The sequence below is a fragment of the Chinchilla lanigera genome, unplaced genomic scaffold, assembly GCF_000276665.1.
Source record: "Chinchilla lanigera isolate Chin_1 unplaced genomic scaffold, ChiLan1.0 scaffold00015, whole genome shotgun sequence".
In the NCBI taxonomy this organism is placed as follows: Eukaryota; Metazoa; Chordata; class Mammalia; order Rodentia; family Chinchillidae; genus Chinchilla; species Chinchilla lanigera.
The window spans coordinates 15382007-15399671 of NW_004955416.1; the positions used below are offsets into that span (position 1 = coordinate 15382007).

At 47.7% G+C, this 17665-nt stretch overlaps 1 protein-coding gene across 1 annotated transcript in view; it reads left to right on the forward strand.

Annotated features, from left to right (window-relative positions):
* The window catches only part of LOC102024459 (arpin), a 58948-nt gene extending 41937 nt beyond the window's left edge, over positions 1 to 17011 (forward strand). The window contains exons 9-10 of the mRNA XM_005381538.2: positions 14571 to 14678; positions 16288 to 17011. Of these exons, the coding sequence (XP_005381595.1) occupies positions 14571 to 14678; positions 16288 to 16416 (237 nt within the window). The 3' untranslated portion in view covers positions 16417 to 17011. The remainder of the gene's footprint in view (positions 1 to 14570; positions 14679 to 16287) is intronic.
* Positions 17012 to 17665: the final 654 nt, after the last annotated feature.

Consider the following 17665-nt stretch of genomic DNA (forward strand, 5'->3'; position numbering starts at 1 on the left):
AAAATAAAAAATAAAAACAAAAGGGCCAGGGATATAGCTCAGTGTGAAGGCCCTCGATTTAATCCCCAGTGCAGGGTTGGGAAGGATAGGCCTGGCAGCTACTCACTGTGGTTCTCCCCATTTTACAGATTAACAAACTGAGATTTAGAGATAAAAAGCCTCAGTTTCTCTAAGGTCACACAACTAATAAGTGACAGAACCAGAAGCTGGACTGATTCTGGGCCTGTAGTTTCCTCTACACTGTGCAGCAGCATCTGCAGTATCCCTTCCTGTTTAAGTAGGCTAAGCATGGAGAAAGATGTGTATGGGTCCTGCTCTGTTAGCAGATAAACATTTAATAAAATTTAAGAATACCAGGTCTGGAGTGTTTTCTGTAACCTACAGTACTGTTTGGCATTTGAGATGAGGGAAAATGAAACAGTAGACTAGGAAGAAGCGTCCTGTTAGAACATCTTAAAGCCAATAATTAGGGGTATGGTTCAGTGGTAGAACACTGCTCAGGACGCCTGAGGCCCTGAGTTCATCCCCGCACTGCCCCCCCCCAACAAAATGTACAGAGAACCCTAACTCCTACTAGGAATTTGTTGTTTTGCTTTGTTGTTGGGTTTTTTTTTTTTTTGTACCAGGAATTGAACTCAGGACCTTGCACTTGCCAGGCAGGCACTTATGCCACTGAGCTATATCCCTGGCCCTGCTTTGTTTTGTTTTGAAAGAAAGGGAAGTAATAATGTGCAGTGAGCTTACTTTGCTACAGTCAGCTGTTCATACTTAAAGGGCATACAACTAAGTGGTGCTCCTTTTACTAAAGAATTCCTCGTAAGCTGGGCGTGGTTGTGCGCACCTGTAGTCCTTGTACATGGGAGACTGAAGCAAGAGGTTGGCCACAAATTTGAGCCCAGCCTGGGCTACATAGTGAGTGCAAGGCCAGCCTGGACTACATTGCAAGAACTTGTCTCAAAAAGAAAAAAAAGAATTGCTTGAATATGAAGAATAATTCATGAGTTGCTAGGTGACTGCCGCTCCGTCTGCCTAGGTGCCTCTTCTGTCCACCAGTTAGTTTCAGGGTCCTGCCCCTCCCCGAAGCTAGCACAGCATTTTGTACTTGGGTCATGGTACGCATCATAGCCTTCCTTTTATTATTGTGAAGTCTGTACATGTTTTATCTTCCTTCCTTGATTCCGGGCGCTCCAAGGACAGGGTTCACATTTTCTCCTCACTTCTTCCTCCCACCTCTTCACATTCTGTGATTTTATTTTATTTTATTTTGTGTTTTTTGTCTTTTGAGACAGAGTCTCGCTATGCAGTTCAGGCTGGCCTTGAGCTCACTTTGTAGCCCAGACTGGTCTCAAACTCGCAATGATCCTCCTGCCTCAGCCTCCCGAGTGCTGGGATTACAGGCGTGTGTCACCATGCCCGGCTGTGATTTTAAAAATATTTGAAGAATAGATGTTGCAGATTATATATTCTTCAAGTGAAAATGAGTGAGTACCTCGGGGCTGGGGATTTAGCTCAGCGGCAAAAGTGCCTGCCTGGCAAGCGCAAGGTCGTGAGTTCGGTTCCTGGTACTGGAGAAAAACCAAAAAAAAAAAAAAAACAAGAAAATGAGTGAGTGCCTGGAACCTGTTGCCATGGTGCGATAGGTCGATGAGGTCATATGTACATACTTAACTCATTCAGCTTTTCTGCAAAAGCAAGAAAGAGAAGTTCTGAATGCAGGATGATTTCACTCACATTTCTACTCAGTGTCCACCTGGAGCGAGGGGGAGACGGGAGGTTTGGATCTGCTGTTCTTTGTTTCTGCTGCCCTGGCCTTTCATGAGCACCTTAGAGTACTCAGAAACGTTCTGATGCATAAAACCAGACTTCAGTCCCTGTGGATCCTAAACAAGCCAGCTGCTTTGTCTGGTGCTCAACTGAAAGAAAAAAAGAAAAATTAGCCAAACTAATAGGCCCAGCACTTGGAAGGCTGAGGCAGGAGGATTGCTATGCTGGGAGGACAGCTGAGAGTACATAATAAGACCTTGTCTCAAAAAACAGACCAACCAGCCTGAAAAACTAAAGCAATAGTCACTTCTGTTGCTGGAGGAAGAATTAGCTGTGGGGTCCTACGTATATTATTTAAGAGATGTGAAGTTGTGTATAGGTTCCATCTCACTTTGTGAATTTAGGGATTCACCTCTGTGAAACAAGATTCCACTAGGTTGATTGATTGTTCCTTGGAAACACATGAATGTGTGAGTGAGAAAGAGAGATCAAGAAACAAATTGAGGGCTAGGGATCTTGTCTTGTGGAATTTCATGACAAGAAGAAAAGTTAAAATGTCCAATATGGCTGGATATGGTGGCACATACCTGTAATCCCAGCACTTGGGAGGCTGAGGCAGGAGGATGGCTGAGCTTTCGAGGCTAGCCTGGGCTACAAAATGAGTTGAAGACCAGCTTGAACTGCAGAACTGCATACTGAGACCCTGTCTCAAACAGCCAAAAAAAAAAAAAATGTCCAATATGAAGGCCAAGGAAGACCATAAAAGTGGTTTAGCGGGCTAGGGATTTACCTCAGTGGCACAGCTGCTGCATGGCAAGTGTGAGGTTGTGAGTTCGATTCCTGGTACTGGAAAAAAAACAAAAACAAACAAAAAAAAGTGGTTTAGGAGATGTTACATTAGCAGGCAAAAGGGAAAGAACTCCAAGGTGGGTTGCTTCCTTGGCCTGCCCTTCATTTTAGCACGGCTCCTTAGGACCAGACAGCTCTGCCTGAGAGTCCCTGGACACATCTCAGCATCACCAGTTGATGCTAATGAGTGCCAGAAAAATTCACAGCCAAACTGTATACTGTTTAGATGACATGGGAATATGTAATACACTTTCAAAGGACTCTGTTAAAATGATTTCACGGAGCTGGGCATGATGGTGCACACCTGTAAATCCCAACACTTGAGAGGCTGAAGTGGGGGAGGATCATTGCAAGTCTGAGGCCAACCTGGACTACATAGTGAGACCCTGTTTCAAAAAAAAAGGTGGGGCCGGGGATATAGCTCAGGGGCACAAGCACCTGCCTGGCAAGCGCAAGGTTCTGACTGAGTTCGATTCCCAGTACAAAAAAAAAAGGTGATTTACTGTTCAACTCTTTCACACAAAACAAGTCTCCTTGGCTAGAAAGCCACTTTCTCAGAGAGGCTGAGTGTGCCTGGTCCTTCTCTGAGTCCTCCCTGCGGTCCACTAAGCCAGCAGGAGTGCCGTCGGATGACTACATTCATTTTGGGCAGGAGATGCGTGGGCAGCCACGGGAACGTGAGCAGCCAGCACTTCCCATGTCTGAGAGCTGCTGGAACCTTGGCCTTGGGAGGGAGGAGAGGGGCAGAGCCAGGGGCAAGGTACGCGTGCCTGGTCTTTAGGAGGTGTTTTTCTGCCTCCTTCTGCTTTTTTTTTTTTAATTTGTATTTATTTTTTGTCGACACGAGATTGAAACTAAGGCCTTTGCTCTGAGCTGCATCCCCAGACCTTTGCATTTAATTTTTATCAATTAATTATTTAATTCTACATGTGTGTAGTATGTAATGTTTACATTCCTTGTGTGGAGTTGGTATCTGTACTCAACACATCTTAATTCCTTTTTTCATCCTCTGTCTCTTCTCTTCTCTTCTACCTGCCTTGATCCCCTTCCCCTTTGAGAAAAATTTTTCTTTTTTTTGAGACAGTGTCTCAGCAAGTCATTAAATTACCCAGGCTGGGCTAGAACTTGCAGTCCTCCTACCTCAGCCTCCCAAAGTCCTGGGATTACAGCCCAGCGCTACCACTCCCAGTTTCATTTCTTTCTAAAGCAAAAGAGTGGGAGCTAGAGCCTGACTTGAGGCCAAGATGACTCTCAAGTGACTTTCTCTTCCTGATATTGCAGAGTCCAGCCCTGTTCTTTGGCTGCTTAATAGCCACCACACCTTCCAGCATAGATAAGCAAGTGCCCATCTCCTGGAATCTCTTCCCTCCTTATTCTCTGAAGACCTTTTGTAGGAATTAATGAAACCAGCCAAGCCGAGAGAGGATAACAAAGTTACCAGTATTGCAGGAGTTTTTTTGTTTTGTTTTGTTTTTTGTCTTTTTTAGACAGGGTCTCACTATGCAGTTCAGGCTGGCCTTGAGCTCGCTTTGTAGCCCAAGCTGGTCTCGAACTTGCAATGATCCTCCTGCCTCAGCCTCCCGAGTGCTGGGCTTACAGGCATGTGCCACCATGCCCAGCTGAGGTTTTTATACAGTAGACTTGATCACTTGTCAGTGATTCAGAAGCCTTTTTAAGACTTGAGTGTTATGCAGTGCATTTCCTAATTACCTAATACAAAGTGCTGTTCTTCTTTGTGGCTAGTATTTTGCTGTCTTCTGGGCAGTGACGCAATCATTTTAAGACAGATGGGAGGATGTGATCGGCAATGGGGGGTGAGCCCTGTGTTTTGTGGCCCAGCACATCTTGACTTCCAGTGCTGAAGCCTGGATATGGTGACGGTTGGGGTATGGTGTGATTGATGTCCCCATACTGTCTCAGAGGATTTTACTTCTCGTCCCTGCTAAGGAAGTTCTGCTAGGTGGGGTCCTGTCATCCTGATAGAGAACTGCACTGTGTTATAGAAACAGCACAAGTTATTGGTGTAGCTGCAGGGATTCTCTGTGCTAGCACACCTCACTCAGTAACATTAGGAGTTTAAATTGTCTTTTGTGAACTGCTAACTTGAGAACTTGATGTTATTTTTATGGGAAAATGCATTATAAGTTTAATACTTTAAGCTTTGGGAAAATGACTAATTCAAGGTTTGGAAGCTGCTTTAACCAGAGGAAGAAGACTAATTTCAGTGTTTTGCTTATGCTTGTTAATATTATCTTCAGGCTCCAGAAGGTAGATTGTTTGTAGTGATAGTGTCTGTTGCGATTCAGCACTTCCTGTGACTTTGCAGAGATGTGTAACCCGCGATGGAACCCTGGAAGGTCCTGGCTGCCTCCAGCATAGAGACAGACTTGTCTCTGCCTCCGGCATTTCAGAGGCAGGTTCCCAAGGTGTACCTGTGTCTCTGACTGACACTTTCTTTTTTCTCTGAGAGTGTCAGTCTGTTATGAAGCTGGCAGGCTCCCATTAATCTCCCATTAATCTCCTTTATCCGTGGAGATTAATGCTGGGTCCCAGACAATAGAGCGTGTTTTCTAGCACCAGGCTAGGAGGCCCTGCTTTGGAACCCGGACCTTTGAGCCCACTCTTTCATCTGTTCTGCCAGCACCTGTCCCGTCCACTTGTCAACCACAGGGCACAACACTGGGCACCGGGGAAGAATGTGACAGGTGACCTGCCTTCCAGGCAGCACAGTCAAGGCGAAGAGGTGGACAGTGAAAGCACTGTGACAACACATTGAGTTGTCTCTGTAGTGTCCCCACGCAGAGGGCGCTAATGCAGCCTAGAGAGGACCTCCTTAGCCTTTTTTTTTCATTTGGTTGGTCCAACTGTTGGATTTTAGTGCCTCAAACTTGGAAGACTGTGTCTGTTTCTTACCGAATTGCTGAACAGGATGGCACGAAGGTATAGGAGAAGGAACAGGTGAAAGTAGTTCAAGTGGGGACAGCAAATAGCCAGGGTTGGCAGCAATGTAAGCCTTCGCTCTGATTTGGAGACGTGCTTTCTCTTCCAGGAAGTCCCAGTAGCTCAGACAGTTTTCTTTCCTTTTCTTGCGGTTTACTGTTTGTTTGGGATGCTAAGCACATACTCTACCACTGAGCTACATCCCATACAGCCTATTATCCCCCTCTCTCTGATGCTTTCTGGTCGTGTTTTCTGATCAGGCTGATCAGGCTTTTGTTGGCTATGGAAGTGATGGCTTAAGCTCTTCAGGAGAGTCCAACCCTCCAGAAGTCCCTAAGCCCTCTTAAATCAGCATACACTAGGTACAAGGGCTGATCACAATATATGGTGAATTTTATTGTTTTTTTTGTTTGCTTTTGTGATACTGGGAATTGAACCCAGAGCTTCCACACTGAGCTATGTCTCAGCACCTTTTTAATTTGAGACAAGGTTTTGCTGAGTTGCTCAGGCTAGTTTGAATTTGCACTCCTCCTGCCTCAACTTCCCAGAGTGCTGGGATGACAGGCACATACCGCCATGCCTGGCGGTGAGTGTTTAAATTTTAAAAATCTATTGCCATTAATCCCCTTCAAAATATTCTGACTCATTTCAGACACACTTATCCGATCATTCTTGCCACTTCCTGAAGCAGTTCTGGAAGTCCTCCTGCCTCAGCCTCCTGAGTGCTAGGATTACAGGTGTGTGCGCCACCACGGCCAGCCTTGAAAGATAAGACAGAACTAATAGCACCAACTTTACCTTCTTAAAACATCATAAACTTATGCATCTCGATCTTAGAAAACATCACTTTCCACCTCACGTTTTTCCTCGTATGATTTCATGTGCAGGCCTAGGGGTGTAACTAAGTGGTAGAGCACTTGCCCAGCTTCAATTCACCAGGGTCACCAAAAAAAAAAAAAAAAAAATTCAGATGCACTGCCCAAGTATTTCTTTTATTGCCTTCTCCTTTTATCAGGTTGTTCTATTAATTTCTTTTGGATTGTCTTAATCTTTATGATCAGGTGAAACTTCCTGGTTGTGATTATTTCTAGATCATATCACCACTGGATTTGCCAAGAACTAAGAAATCAATAGCACCTTTGTTTAAATTCTGTTAGCAAACACATCTGAATAAATTCTGCTAGTGTCCAGTGTGGAGAGGCCTCAGAAAACTAAAAGTTCCATTTGACCCAGCTATTCCTCTTATTGGTATCATCCTGAATGACTTAAAAGCATTATATCAAAATGTATGCATACCCATGTTCATAGCGGCACAGTTTGTAATAGCAAAATCTTGGAAACAGCACAAATATCCATCAACGGATGAATGGATAAAGAAGATGTGGGTTTTTTTTTAATGCAGTGGAATACTACTCAGACATAAAGAAGGATAAACCTGAGACATTTCTAGGTAAACAGGTGCACCTTACAGACCATACTCTTAAGTGAAATAAATCATTTAAATACTACATTGTTTCTCTGGTGTGAGAAACCAAAAGTATAAATAAGGACTAAAATGCATATAAATATTGGGAAATGGGAAGAAAATGTTCAAATAAGAAGGGAAACAAGGGAAGAGGGAGGAGGAAAGGAAGGAAAGGACAAGAAAATAGAAGGAAAAAATGGAAACAAAGCTTTTTTCTGTCTTTTTGAAACAGGGTCTTGCTATGCAGTTCAGCCTGACCTCCAGCTCACTTTGTATCCCAAACTGGGCTTGAACTTGCAGCAATCCTCCTGCCTCAGCCTCCCAAGTGCTAGGATTACAGGTGTGCGCCACCACACCCAGCTTAAATAAAACTCTTCTAGATGAGAAGAGAGGTTGAAGCAGGGAAGGGGAATGGGAATAAAAGACTCAAGATGTATCATGTACAGGTACAAATTCCCTATGATGAATGTTAACATACTTTACAAAAAGAAAACAATTCTAGGCTGGGGCTATAGCTCAGCGGCACAGCGCCTGCCTGGCAAGCATGAAGTCATGAGTTTGATTCCCAGTACCGAAAAAAACTTCTGCTAGTGTCATTTTAGATGGTTGCTAAGTTAGCAGAAAACTAAATTAGTACTTGAGAATTCATACTTGTTCAGTGCATGTTCTGGTAGGCTGGGCTTTTCTGAAAGACCTTTGTCTCTTTGCTGTCTTTTATTCCTGTAAATTTTGAGTGCCATCCGTGTGACTCATTTCCTTTTCCCCAGTCTCGCTCTGCTGGCCTGGTACGTTCCCTCTCCTTGTTCTTCCGGGTGTTTACCTTGGTGGCCCCTGCATCCTCGAGGTCAGCCCCCCCCCCCCCCCCCCGTGCCTGCCTGTCCTCCAGCCATGTCTGGGTCACTGGGTATCTGAGTTTGGTGTCGATTCTTGGCTGCAGGCGTCCCGTATTTTGTGCAGCCACTGCCAGCTTTCTCAGGTCCTCTTTCTTCCACTCAGAGAAACACCACGATTTAGGAGCCTGCTTAGGCCCACTTCTCAGCCAGTGGAAGAGGATCACACAAACAGCTATTTGTGCGTCCTTCGCTACTTACACCAGTGGAGTCATTGTGTGTTCCGAAGGGCAGGTGTGGCATTTGCAGATGTTTGTGCCCTTGTACTGCTATTGTGATTGTGATTGTGTCATTTATTAACTAACATACAGGTAAGCCAGGAGTGAGAGGAGAATGGTCCTGTGAAAGTGAGGGTGAATGCTTAAAAGGATAGGAAGTTGACCTCTGCTTAGGCAAGACGATGAGCAAGCTGCAGGTGAAGGGGTCCTGACAGTCTGGAGGGATCCTCCACTTCCTGCTTCATAGCCATCGGGTTTTGTTTTGTTTTTTTGAGACATGGTCTTACTACATAGATTACCTCCTCCCTCAGCCTCCTGAGTGCTGGGATTGCAGGCATGCACCACCACACTCAGCTCAAGAGTTTGCTTTTTTGTTGTTGTTTTTTTGAGACAGGGTTTTGCAATGCAGTTTGTTCTGGTCTTGAACTCACTTTGTAGCCCTGGCTGGCCTCAAACGCACAGCAGTCCTCCAGTCTCAGCCTTCCAAGTACTGGGATCACAGGTGTGGGCCACCACGCGCAACTCAGGTGTTTCCTCTTAATCTACCGTTCAGTTTCTTGTTTCTTTCCTACTTTTTCTTTTGTTGTATCTTTAGACCCTATGAAAATTTCTTTTATACCATCTTTAAATAGTTTAGTTTTTCAAGGACTATTTTCAAAATTCTTTTTTGGGGGAGGTACCAAGACTATATTCTAAGCTGCAGCAATCAGTCCCACGATTTAGGAGCCGGGGGGGTTCATTTATGTATTTTTATCTAGCCAATAAAATGGCCTCCATGAACATTTCCACAATACAAAGGCTTTCTTCCTGCTGCCACTAGGGAACAGCTCTGAGGCAAATACAGCTTGTTTTTGTGGTTTTTTCATAGAGCTCCAACTGCAGGTCCAAGGAAATTCCTATCTCCCACAGACTAGGAATTTGTTTGGTACCAGAGGGAGTATGCTTTACCATCCGGAAGTGAGTTGTTTTTGTTTTGTTGGGGATTTGTTTGTTTTGAGACAGGGTCTCAGGCCTCTTAACTCATGGCAATCTTCCTGCCTCAGCCTCCTGAGTTCTGGGATTACAGGCTCACACTACCATGCTCTGTGGAAATGTTTTTATAGGCCTCTCTGAGGTCCCTGGCTCCCACACCCCCCTCTTTGCTCCTTTTGTGAGCTAAATAAGCCTTGTCTCAGCTCCCTGCTTTTAACAGCTTTTCAACATTCTAGGGCCTGGAATTTGGGTTGTGTTCTAGTTTTGTTGGAAATGGAGTTTGTATTTTTATTTCTCCTTCTTCGCATTTAGAACACATTTGGATGACTTTTGAAAAACACTGACTTTTTTTTTGGAAAGTGAAAAAGACAGTAAAGACCTCTGGTAGCTGCAGTCCCCTTTTCCAGAGGACACAAAACTGTGAAGCCCTGAGGTCTGAAAAGGGGCACAAGTAAGAGCCCAGAAAAGAAAATGGGTACCTTGGGGGCAGTGGTGGAGACTGGGTAGTCATCAAGCCACCCCTGCCTCTGCACCAATTTTCCCAGGGTCCCTGGGGATAAAGCCCTTGGGCCAGGGCGCTGAGAGAGGATTTGTGGCCCAGTCTAGCCCCTCATCTGTGGAGCTGAGGGATGGGGCCAGAGAAAGACACATGTGAAAAGCCTGCAGTGGGCAGTGGGCGGATCAGGAGTGGAGAGGGGCTGGGAGAGGCAGGACTGGTAGGACCTAACTGCAGGAGGAGCTGAATGGATACTAGGGAAAGGAAAAGCCTCATTCATCTTCTAAACCCCTAAAGTCCAAAAAGTCTGAGCGGGGCATGGTGGCATATGCCTGTAATCCCATTACACAGGAGGCTGAAGCAGGAGGATCCTTGTGTGTTCAAAACCAGCCAGGGCAACAAAGTAAGCTGAAGGCTAGCCTGAACTAACTACATAGTGAGACCTTGTCTCAAAAAGACCAAAAAGACCAAAAATAAAAAATAAAAAGTCCAAAGAATCTGCTAAACCAGGCATGGTGGTGCATGTTTGTAATCCCAGCACTCAGGAGGCAGAGGCAGGAGGATTGCTGAGAGTTCAAGGCTAGCTTGGGCTACAAAATAAGTTTAAGGCCAGCCTGAACTACATAGTGAAACCCATCTCAAAAAAACAAAAACAAAACAAAACAAAAAAACTGACTCAGGGTGTTGGGAAGCTTCATTCATTCACCATGCCTGCTCAGCACCGGGCCGTGTTGTAGGCCTCCGGTGCAGCATGAAAAAATTCCTGCCAGATGTTTGACATCCCAAAGGCAAGTATCTTTTTGTTTGGTTTTGTGTTTTCTTCTTGTGATACTTGGGATTGAGCCCAGGGCCTTTGCACTGAGTGAGCTATAGCCAGCATTTTGGTTGTTTTGTTTTGTTTTGTTTTTTGAGACAGGGTCTCACTAAATTGCCCAGGATGGTCTTAAACTTGTTTTTTTTTCTTGTTGTTTATTTGTTTGTTTTTGTCTTTTTGAGACAAGGTCTCGCCATGCAGTTCAGGCTGGCCTTGAGCTTACTTTGTAGCCCAGGCTGGTCTTGAACTCACAACGATCCTCCCGCCTCAGCCTCCTGAGTGCTAGGATTACAGGCGTGCACCACCACGTCCAGCTGGTTTTAAACTTGTGACTCTTCTGCCTCAGCCTCCCGAGAGCTGGAATTAAAGGCATGTGTTACCGTGCCCAGCTTTAAGATCTGGCAGCAGGTCTTAAAATGATTCTATACATCCCAGGGTCAGGGATGAATAAGAGGAAGATGCAGTTTGGGATCCTGAGGGAGTGTGGCAGAAAGGGCAGAGTGTGAGCTCTGGGCTGAAACCTAGATCCAGCATTCAGTCCTGCTACTGAGATCCCCGACATTGGGAGAGTCTTACTGGCTTTTCCTCGTATATAAAATGAAGTTTACCTCCCTTGCCTCGGGTTCATGTTACAGAATTAAGTACACGAAGTTCTGGGCGCATAGTAGATATTCAGTGGTATTACTTTCTTTTTTTTTTTTTTTTGTGGTACTGGGGATCAAACTCAGGACCTTGTGCTTGCCGGACAGGTGCTTGTGCCGCTGAGCTAAATCCCCGGCCCATACTTTCTACTCAACAGGTTGGTCCCACCAAAGGAATAAACACTAGCAGATAGGTCTGTTTCTTTCTCTTTTAAATCCTAGTGAAAAATTCTTGGCATAATGTGACGTCCCCACTGTTCCTACCTTAAAGGTGCAGCAGCATTGGGTACACTCCCACTGCTGTGCAGCCAGCACCGCCACACGTTGCCAGAGCTTTGTTTTATTTTATTTATTTATTTACTTTTGGTACCAGGAATCAAACTCAGGACCTTACGCTTGCCAGGCAGGCGCTTGTGCCCCTGAGCTATATCCCCAGCCCCAGAGCTTCATTTTAGAAAACCAACCCTGCTTACATCCTTCTCCCCAGCCCTGGCTCCCAGCATTCTGCTTTCCATCTGTATGTGTTGCCCACTGCCTGTTGTGTGCTTCATGTAAGGAGGATCTGTCTTGGTTAGTTTTCTCTTGTTGCTGGGACAAAAATACCTGATGCCCAAAATTAAGGAAGGAAGGGTTTATTTAGCTCACTTTGTGGAGGTTTCAGTCCATACTTGGCTGGCTGCAAGGCAGGGTAGCACATGGCAGAGGGCACCAGTTCATGGCTGTGGAAAACAGCAAAAGCAAGCCAGGCGTGGTGGTGCACACCTGTAATCCCAGCACTCGGGAGGCTGAGGCAAGAGGATCATTGCAAGTTCGAGACCAGACTGGGCTACAAAGTGAGCTCAAGGCCAGCCTGAACTGTGTAGCAAGACCCTTTCTCAAAAAGACCAAAAACAAACAAACAACAACAACAACAAAAACAGTAAAAGCTGCAAGAGCGAAAGGGAGGAGTAACAGCAGAAAGCAAGCCTCTTTCCCTCCCTTACATTGTGTGCAGGCTACTCACCCTGCTACGCCCAGTGCAGGGCGGATGTAACACTCATACCCATAATCCCATTGGACCACAAGTCAATCAGAAACTCTAGAATCCCACCCCGTGACTGCATGAGGGTTTGGGGGCACATCTAGACACAAACCATAGCAGAATCCTACTATAATTGTCACTTCATTTCTGAGTGACAGCCTAGTGTCCCCAAGGTTCATCTGTCCTAGCAGGTGCCAGAATGTCCTTGTTTTTCAGTCTGAGTACTGTTGCATGTGTGGATATACTGCTTTGTTTTAGTTACTCATCCAGCAGTGGGTCCTGGGTCCCTCCCACATTTTCACTCTTGTGGGCTGTGCTGTTGTGAGCCCAGTGTGATAATAGGTCTCCGGTACCGGGCTGTCACTTCTGTTGGATATGTCCTCAGAAGTGGACTTGCTGAGCCCTATGATGATTCCTTTTGTAGTTTCCTGAGGAGCTGCACACAATTCATGCACTTAAAGGATTGTGTCTTTTTTTTTTTGTACCAGGAATCGAACTCAGGATCTTGTGCTTAAGGACTGCATCTTGGTGGGAAAGTGGAAGCAGTGAAGTCCCCAGGGAGTAGTTTTAAAAACAGTTTTGTGTGTTTTTAAATTATGTAGATATGAAACTTTTGACATTAAATTTTCATTTGCACATAGATAATGAGTAATGGAGATTGTATAAAATGTAGAGCCAGCCGGGTGCACACCTGTAATCTCAGTACTTGGGAGGCTGAGTTTGAGGCCAGCCTGGGCTACAAAGTGAGCTCAAGGTCAGTCTGAACTTCATAGCAAGACCCTATCTCAAAAAGACAAAATAAATAAAAATAAAATAAAGTGTAGAACCCCTCCTGAGGGTAAACAGAAAGTGGTTACTGTAGCTCAGAACAGGCATGTATGAGGGGGTACTCCTACCTTAGCACTCTCCCCAACATCAAAAGAAATGTCCTGGTCATGGCTGCTAGCTCCTTTCCTCCACTTATTGCAGACAAAATAGGGAGCACCCGTGTCTGGGGGCAGGGCACACCTGTAATCCCAGCACTAGGGAGGCCAAGGCAGGAGGATCGCTGTGAGTTTGCAACCTGGACTACATAGTGAGACCCTATTTCAAAAAAAAAGGAGCACTCACTTGCCAGAAAACTTCACAGGTTAAATGCACAGGTTGGACACATCTTGCTTCTTGACTCTTGGCTGATGACAGAGATGGGCGCTGGGCTCTGTCTAGACCAGTGGTTCTCAGCTGCAGTGAGTTTGCCCCTTGGAGACGTTTGGCAGCGTCTGGACATTGCGGCTTGTTATCGGTGAGGGTTGCTGCTGGCATCTCGTATATGGAGACCAGAAACATGCCACAGTGCACAGGACAGCCTGACAGGGTTATCCAGCCCATGTTGTGACCGCCCTGCTGGGAAACCCTGAGCCTGTCCTTAGCCTTCTGCTCACATAAAGCTGCTGTCTCAGCCAGACCAGGAGCCCCGTCCCGCCTGCATCAACAGTATGCCTTCCACCCGAATCTTTCTCCCCACTTCCTCCAGGTCAGAGCCCAGCTGCAGTTGTCACACGGTCCTGTGAGGTGCCCTGCCTTCCCCAGCCATCCTCTGACCTCCAGGGGACAAGCCAATAGTTTGGCACCTGGTTGGCTGTGGAAGGTGAGACTTTCTGTCATTCCAGCTTGACTAAAGTACTATAGAGCCCATGTCGATAGGATTTAATTTGAAATACGAAGTGTACCTGTGGGCACCTCAAACCTAACCCACCCAGGCCTGTCCATGGCAGCTTTCCTGCCATCGTGGGTGCAGTGTGGAGTCACCTCTGTCCTCTCACAGTAGTTGAGCACCCCGGGGCTCAGCTCCAGCTCCACTTAGGGAACCACTAGCTGAATGGACTCTGAGCTGAGTGTAGGCCTCAGGCTTAGAGGAGAAGCAGTAAGATACAGGGCGGCACACAAGAGTGGGCATTTGGTCTGATCACTCCCCTCCAAGAGAGCCCAGGCTGGAGACTGCATCTCACAGTGTGGGTGAGACATGCCGTTTCCGCTGCTCGGATAGGGGCTGTTTCATCCCTTGGTACTGATGATGGTAGAATTAGTGGTGAAAACCATCACAGCCCATGTAGGACCCAGCATGTGGCAGGGTCAGCCAAGGTGCTTTCCACACTGGTTCTCTCAGCCAGCTTTCACGGCAGTCCTGGAGGAGGTGAACAGCAAAAGGAGCATTTCCCTAGCACCCAGCTGATAAATGGTAGAGATCCAAATCCTGGGCTGTCACCTCGCTGCCTTGAGTGTAGCCATGTTCCTCTGCTGGTGCTGGCAGAAGACATTGTGGCTCTGACACTTGGGGACCAAGAGCGACCCCACATCACCTCACAGGAGAGGTGGCTGTGCTAGGGCCTTCAGGATCTGAATTATAAATCAGAGCCCAGTATCGCATCCGACTACTCTGCCGCTGGAGGAACAGGGGCCTGTGCGGGCTTGACCCTGACCCCTGCAGCTGTCTGCCCTCCCTCCGTCTGCTTCCCTACAGGTCCACTACATCCTCCAGGAGGTGGTGATGGGCGGGATGGTGCTAGAAACCAACATGAACGAGATTGTGGCCCAGATGGAGGCTCAGAGCCGGCTAGAGAAGTCGGAGGTGAGTCTGGGGCCACGCACTTGCTCTGCTGGGCAGAGGGTCCGGGCAGGAGGGGAGTGTGGGCACCTTTGGAGGTGGTGTCTGCCCACCTTCTTTCTTCCTGGAGTCCATCAAAGCTGGATGATTCACAGGTCATCCCTGATGGTTAAGCAGAGGGCAGAGAGCTCTGACCTGGGGGCTCTGGCTGATGTTTGTGGTTTCTGATTCCTCCTCTGAAGGCGGTGTACTCCCTGGAGGGACCTGCAGTTCCTCTTCCCACTCCCCAGTGGTTTTCAAGTTTGTGTGCTGTGTGAGTCCGATGTCCCAGGTAGCCACTGCTTGTGGTGTCTTTCAGCCCTTGGCTGCCAGTTTCCTTACTTCCGGTTAGGTTTGTAAAAAAACTAGTATGATCGCATCGGGCTGGGCTTACAAAGACTGAGCCCAGCACACTGTCCGTGATGCTGGGCTAATACAGAACCTGAGGTAGAGGGGGGAGTTGATCCTCTAAGATCTTTCAGTCCCCCAGTCGTACAAGGGAGCGGTGGTGACAGACACATGCCTTCACAAGTCCAGAAGGAGCAGAACAAATTACCCCTTAACTGTCTGAGTGACTTAAGAGTTTTTTGCTCTGCGTAACGGAACCAGATCTTGGGAGTCTTCTGTGAGAACTGGCAGGCCGCCGAGGAAGCTTTTCCAGACCGCAGCTCTCGGGCAGCTTGAGTTCCTTCAGAGAGGCAGGGTTGGGGAGCTTCGGGCTTAGGAGTGAGTCAGAGGCCAGGAGTTTGGAGCCAGAGGAAACAGTCCTGCTGGGTAAGGGTCCTGAAAGCAGTCAGTCAGGAAAAAATGATTTTGAGAGCCTGTCCACTCCTGCCCTCTGTCCACTCTGGAGTGAACACGGAGGCTGGACTCGGACCTCGGTGTCCTGCCACATGACATTTCCAAAGCCGGCCTTTTCCATCCTGCGTTAGTCAGCAAGCAGTTGCTCTAAAGCTGTGATGTTTCTTTTCCTTTTCAGAATTTCCCCGTGACGTTGCCCTTGTCTACAAGATAGTCTCTTGAAGCCGGGCGTGATGGCACTCGCCTGTAATCTCAGCACTCGGGAGGCTGAGGCAGGAGGATCGTTGTGAGTTCAAGACCAGCCTGGGCTACAAAGTGAGCTCAAGGCCAGCCTGAACTGCACAGCGAGACCCTATCTCAAAAAGACAAAAAAAAAATAGTCTTTTGAGGAAAGGGTTTGGTTTTGTTTGGCTTCATAACCAGAAAAGTACCCTTGGTACCTCTTCTGCCTTGGATAAACCATCTCAGGTTATGTCAGCAAGCACGCACTGGGCGCTTTCCGTGGACCACGCACCGTTGGTCGCTGGGACTCTGAAGCCGTGTGACAGGTGCCCCAAGCCCACCTTTGAGGAGCTCGTAGTCTGATATGAGCACGGGCTGTGGACCACTTGCCGAACCCCATCGCCTTAGACATTGTTTTGTTGGCTACCTTTGAGGAGCAAGGAGGAAAAATTAAAAGTCGTGTGTGTCTGTTTGGAGTTGTTCTCGGTCTCCTTCATCTGTTGTGTGTTTGTAAAGCATCAGCAGAAGACTACGAGAGCGTGTCTCCTACTCACCTCTCCTTTCTCCTCAGGGCGGCCTTTCTGCGGCCCCTGCGCGGGCTGTGTCTGCGGTGAAAAACATCAACCTGCCTGAGATCCCAAGGAACATCAACATTGGCGACCTGAACATCAAAGTCCCCAACCTGTCCCAGTTCGTCTGAGGGCGAGGCTTGGGCTAAACTGGAACCCTTTAGGACGAGCAAAGCCAGGCAAGCTGGAAGCAGAACCCATGGGCACCTTAGTCAAGCCTCGGCCCTGGTACTTCTCTGTGTGGGAGTTGTGGAGCAGGGTTCCACACACCCCCAGCCCTCTGGCAGCGGGGAGTCTGCACCATGCCACCTGCACCTTAGCTCTTTCCTGGCCTCCCTCCAGGACTGAGCTTGTTCTCTGACTCTTCCTCCTCCGCACCAGAGCTCCTGAGGGCCAGCGGGGAGGAACCGGCCCTTCTGTGGATGTAATGGGGGCAGGGGTGGGATTCCTGAGGCCTGCAATCTCCTGCTGGCTGTGCCAGGGCCCTTTTACTCAGAATCGTTTTGTGTACCAAATCTCTTTGGTTGCCTCCTTCTGCAGAGGACATTTTCCCCTCCCTGTGGTCCGGGTTCTGTCCTCCTGATGTTTGTGTGCAGGAAGAATCCACAGCGTAAGCCTGGTGCACACCACCATACCTCTCATCGTGCCGGAGGGGTCCTCCAGGGTAGAGAGGGACCTGTGTCTGTAGGGTTTAAAATACATTTCCCTCCTGGGAGCAGAGGCTCAGTTGCTGTGTTGTGAATGAGGAGTCCCCCATCAGTTGGGAACCCGCTGCCCCCGGTCCTGGGTTTGGAGCGTGAGAGCCTGAGCAGGGGCCGCCATGCAACTCCTAGACCTGCAGCGCACCAGCTGTGCCCTCCCTGTGCTGGACTGTGGGCACATCCAGTTCCTTCGGGGACCTTCCAGGCTGCGGAGACCCAGAAATGTTCACATGTGATGAGACGCCTTCTGTGGCTAATGTGGAGCTCAGACTGCCACTCACACTCGGGCCTCTTGCTGCACACCGTCTTGTAGGCCAGGTCTCCAGGCACTGAGGTCACAGACTTGTGCCACCGCAAACACTGGCTCCTCAGGCCTCCTGATGTGTGGCAAAGCAGGTCCAGGACAGTGCCCAGCAGGACCATGCGCAGGGGCCACAGAGTGGGCAGTTCTGAGCAGTGCTTCCCGTGGTTTGTGTCCATTGCTCCCTGCAACCTCTTATCTTTGCTCTTCTAGGTCCTCAGCAGTGACCACTTTTTGGACAGGTAACAATAGGCAGCTTTGTGTGGGAAGAAGGGGAAGATAAATAGATAGCCCTTGACACCAGATCCCCTTGTTCGAAGGAGTTGATTTGGGGGTTTTTTTATTTTTTTTTTTATTTTTTTATTTTTTTGGTTTTTT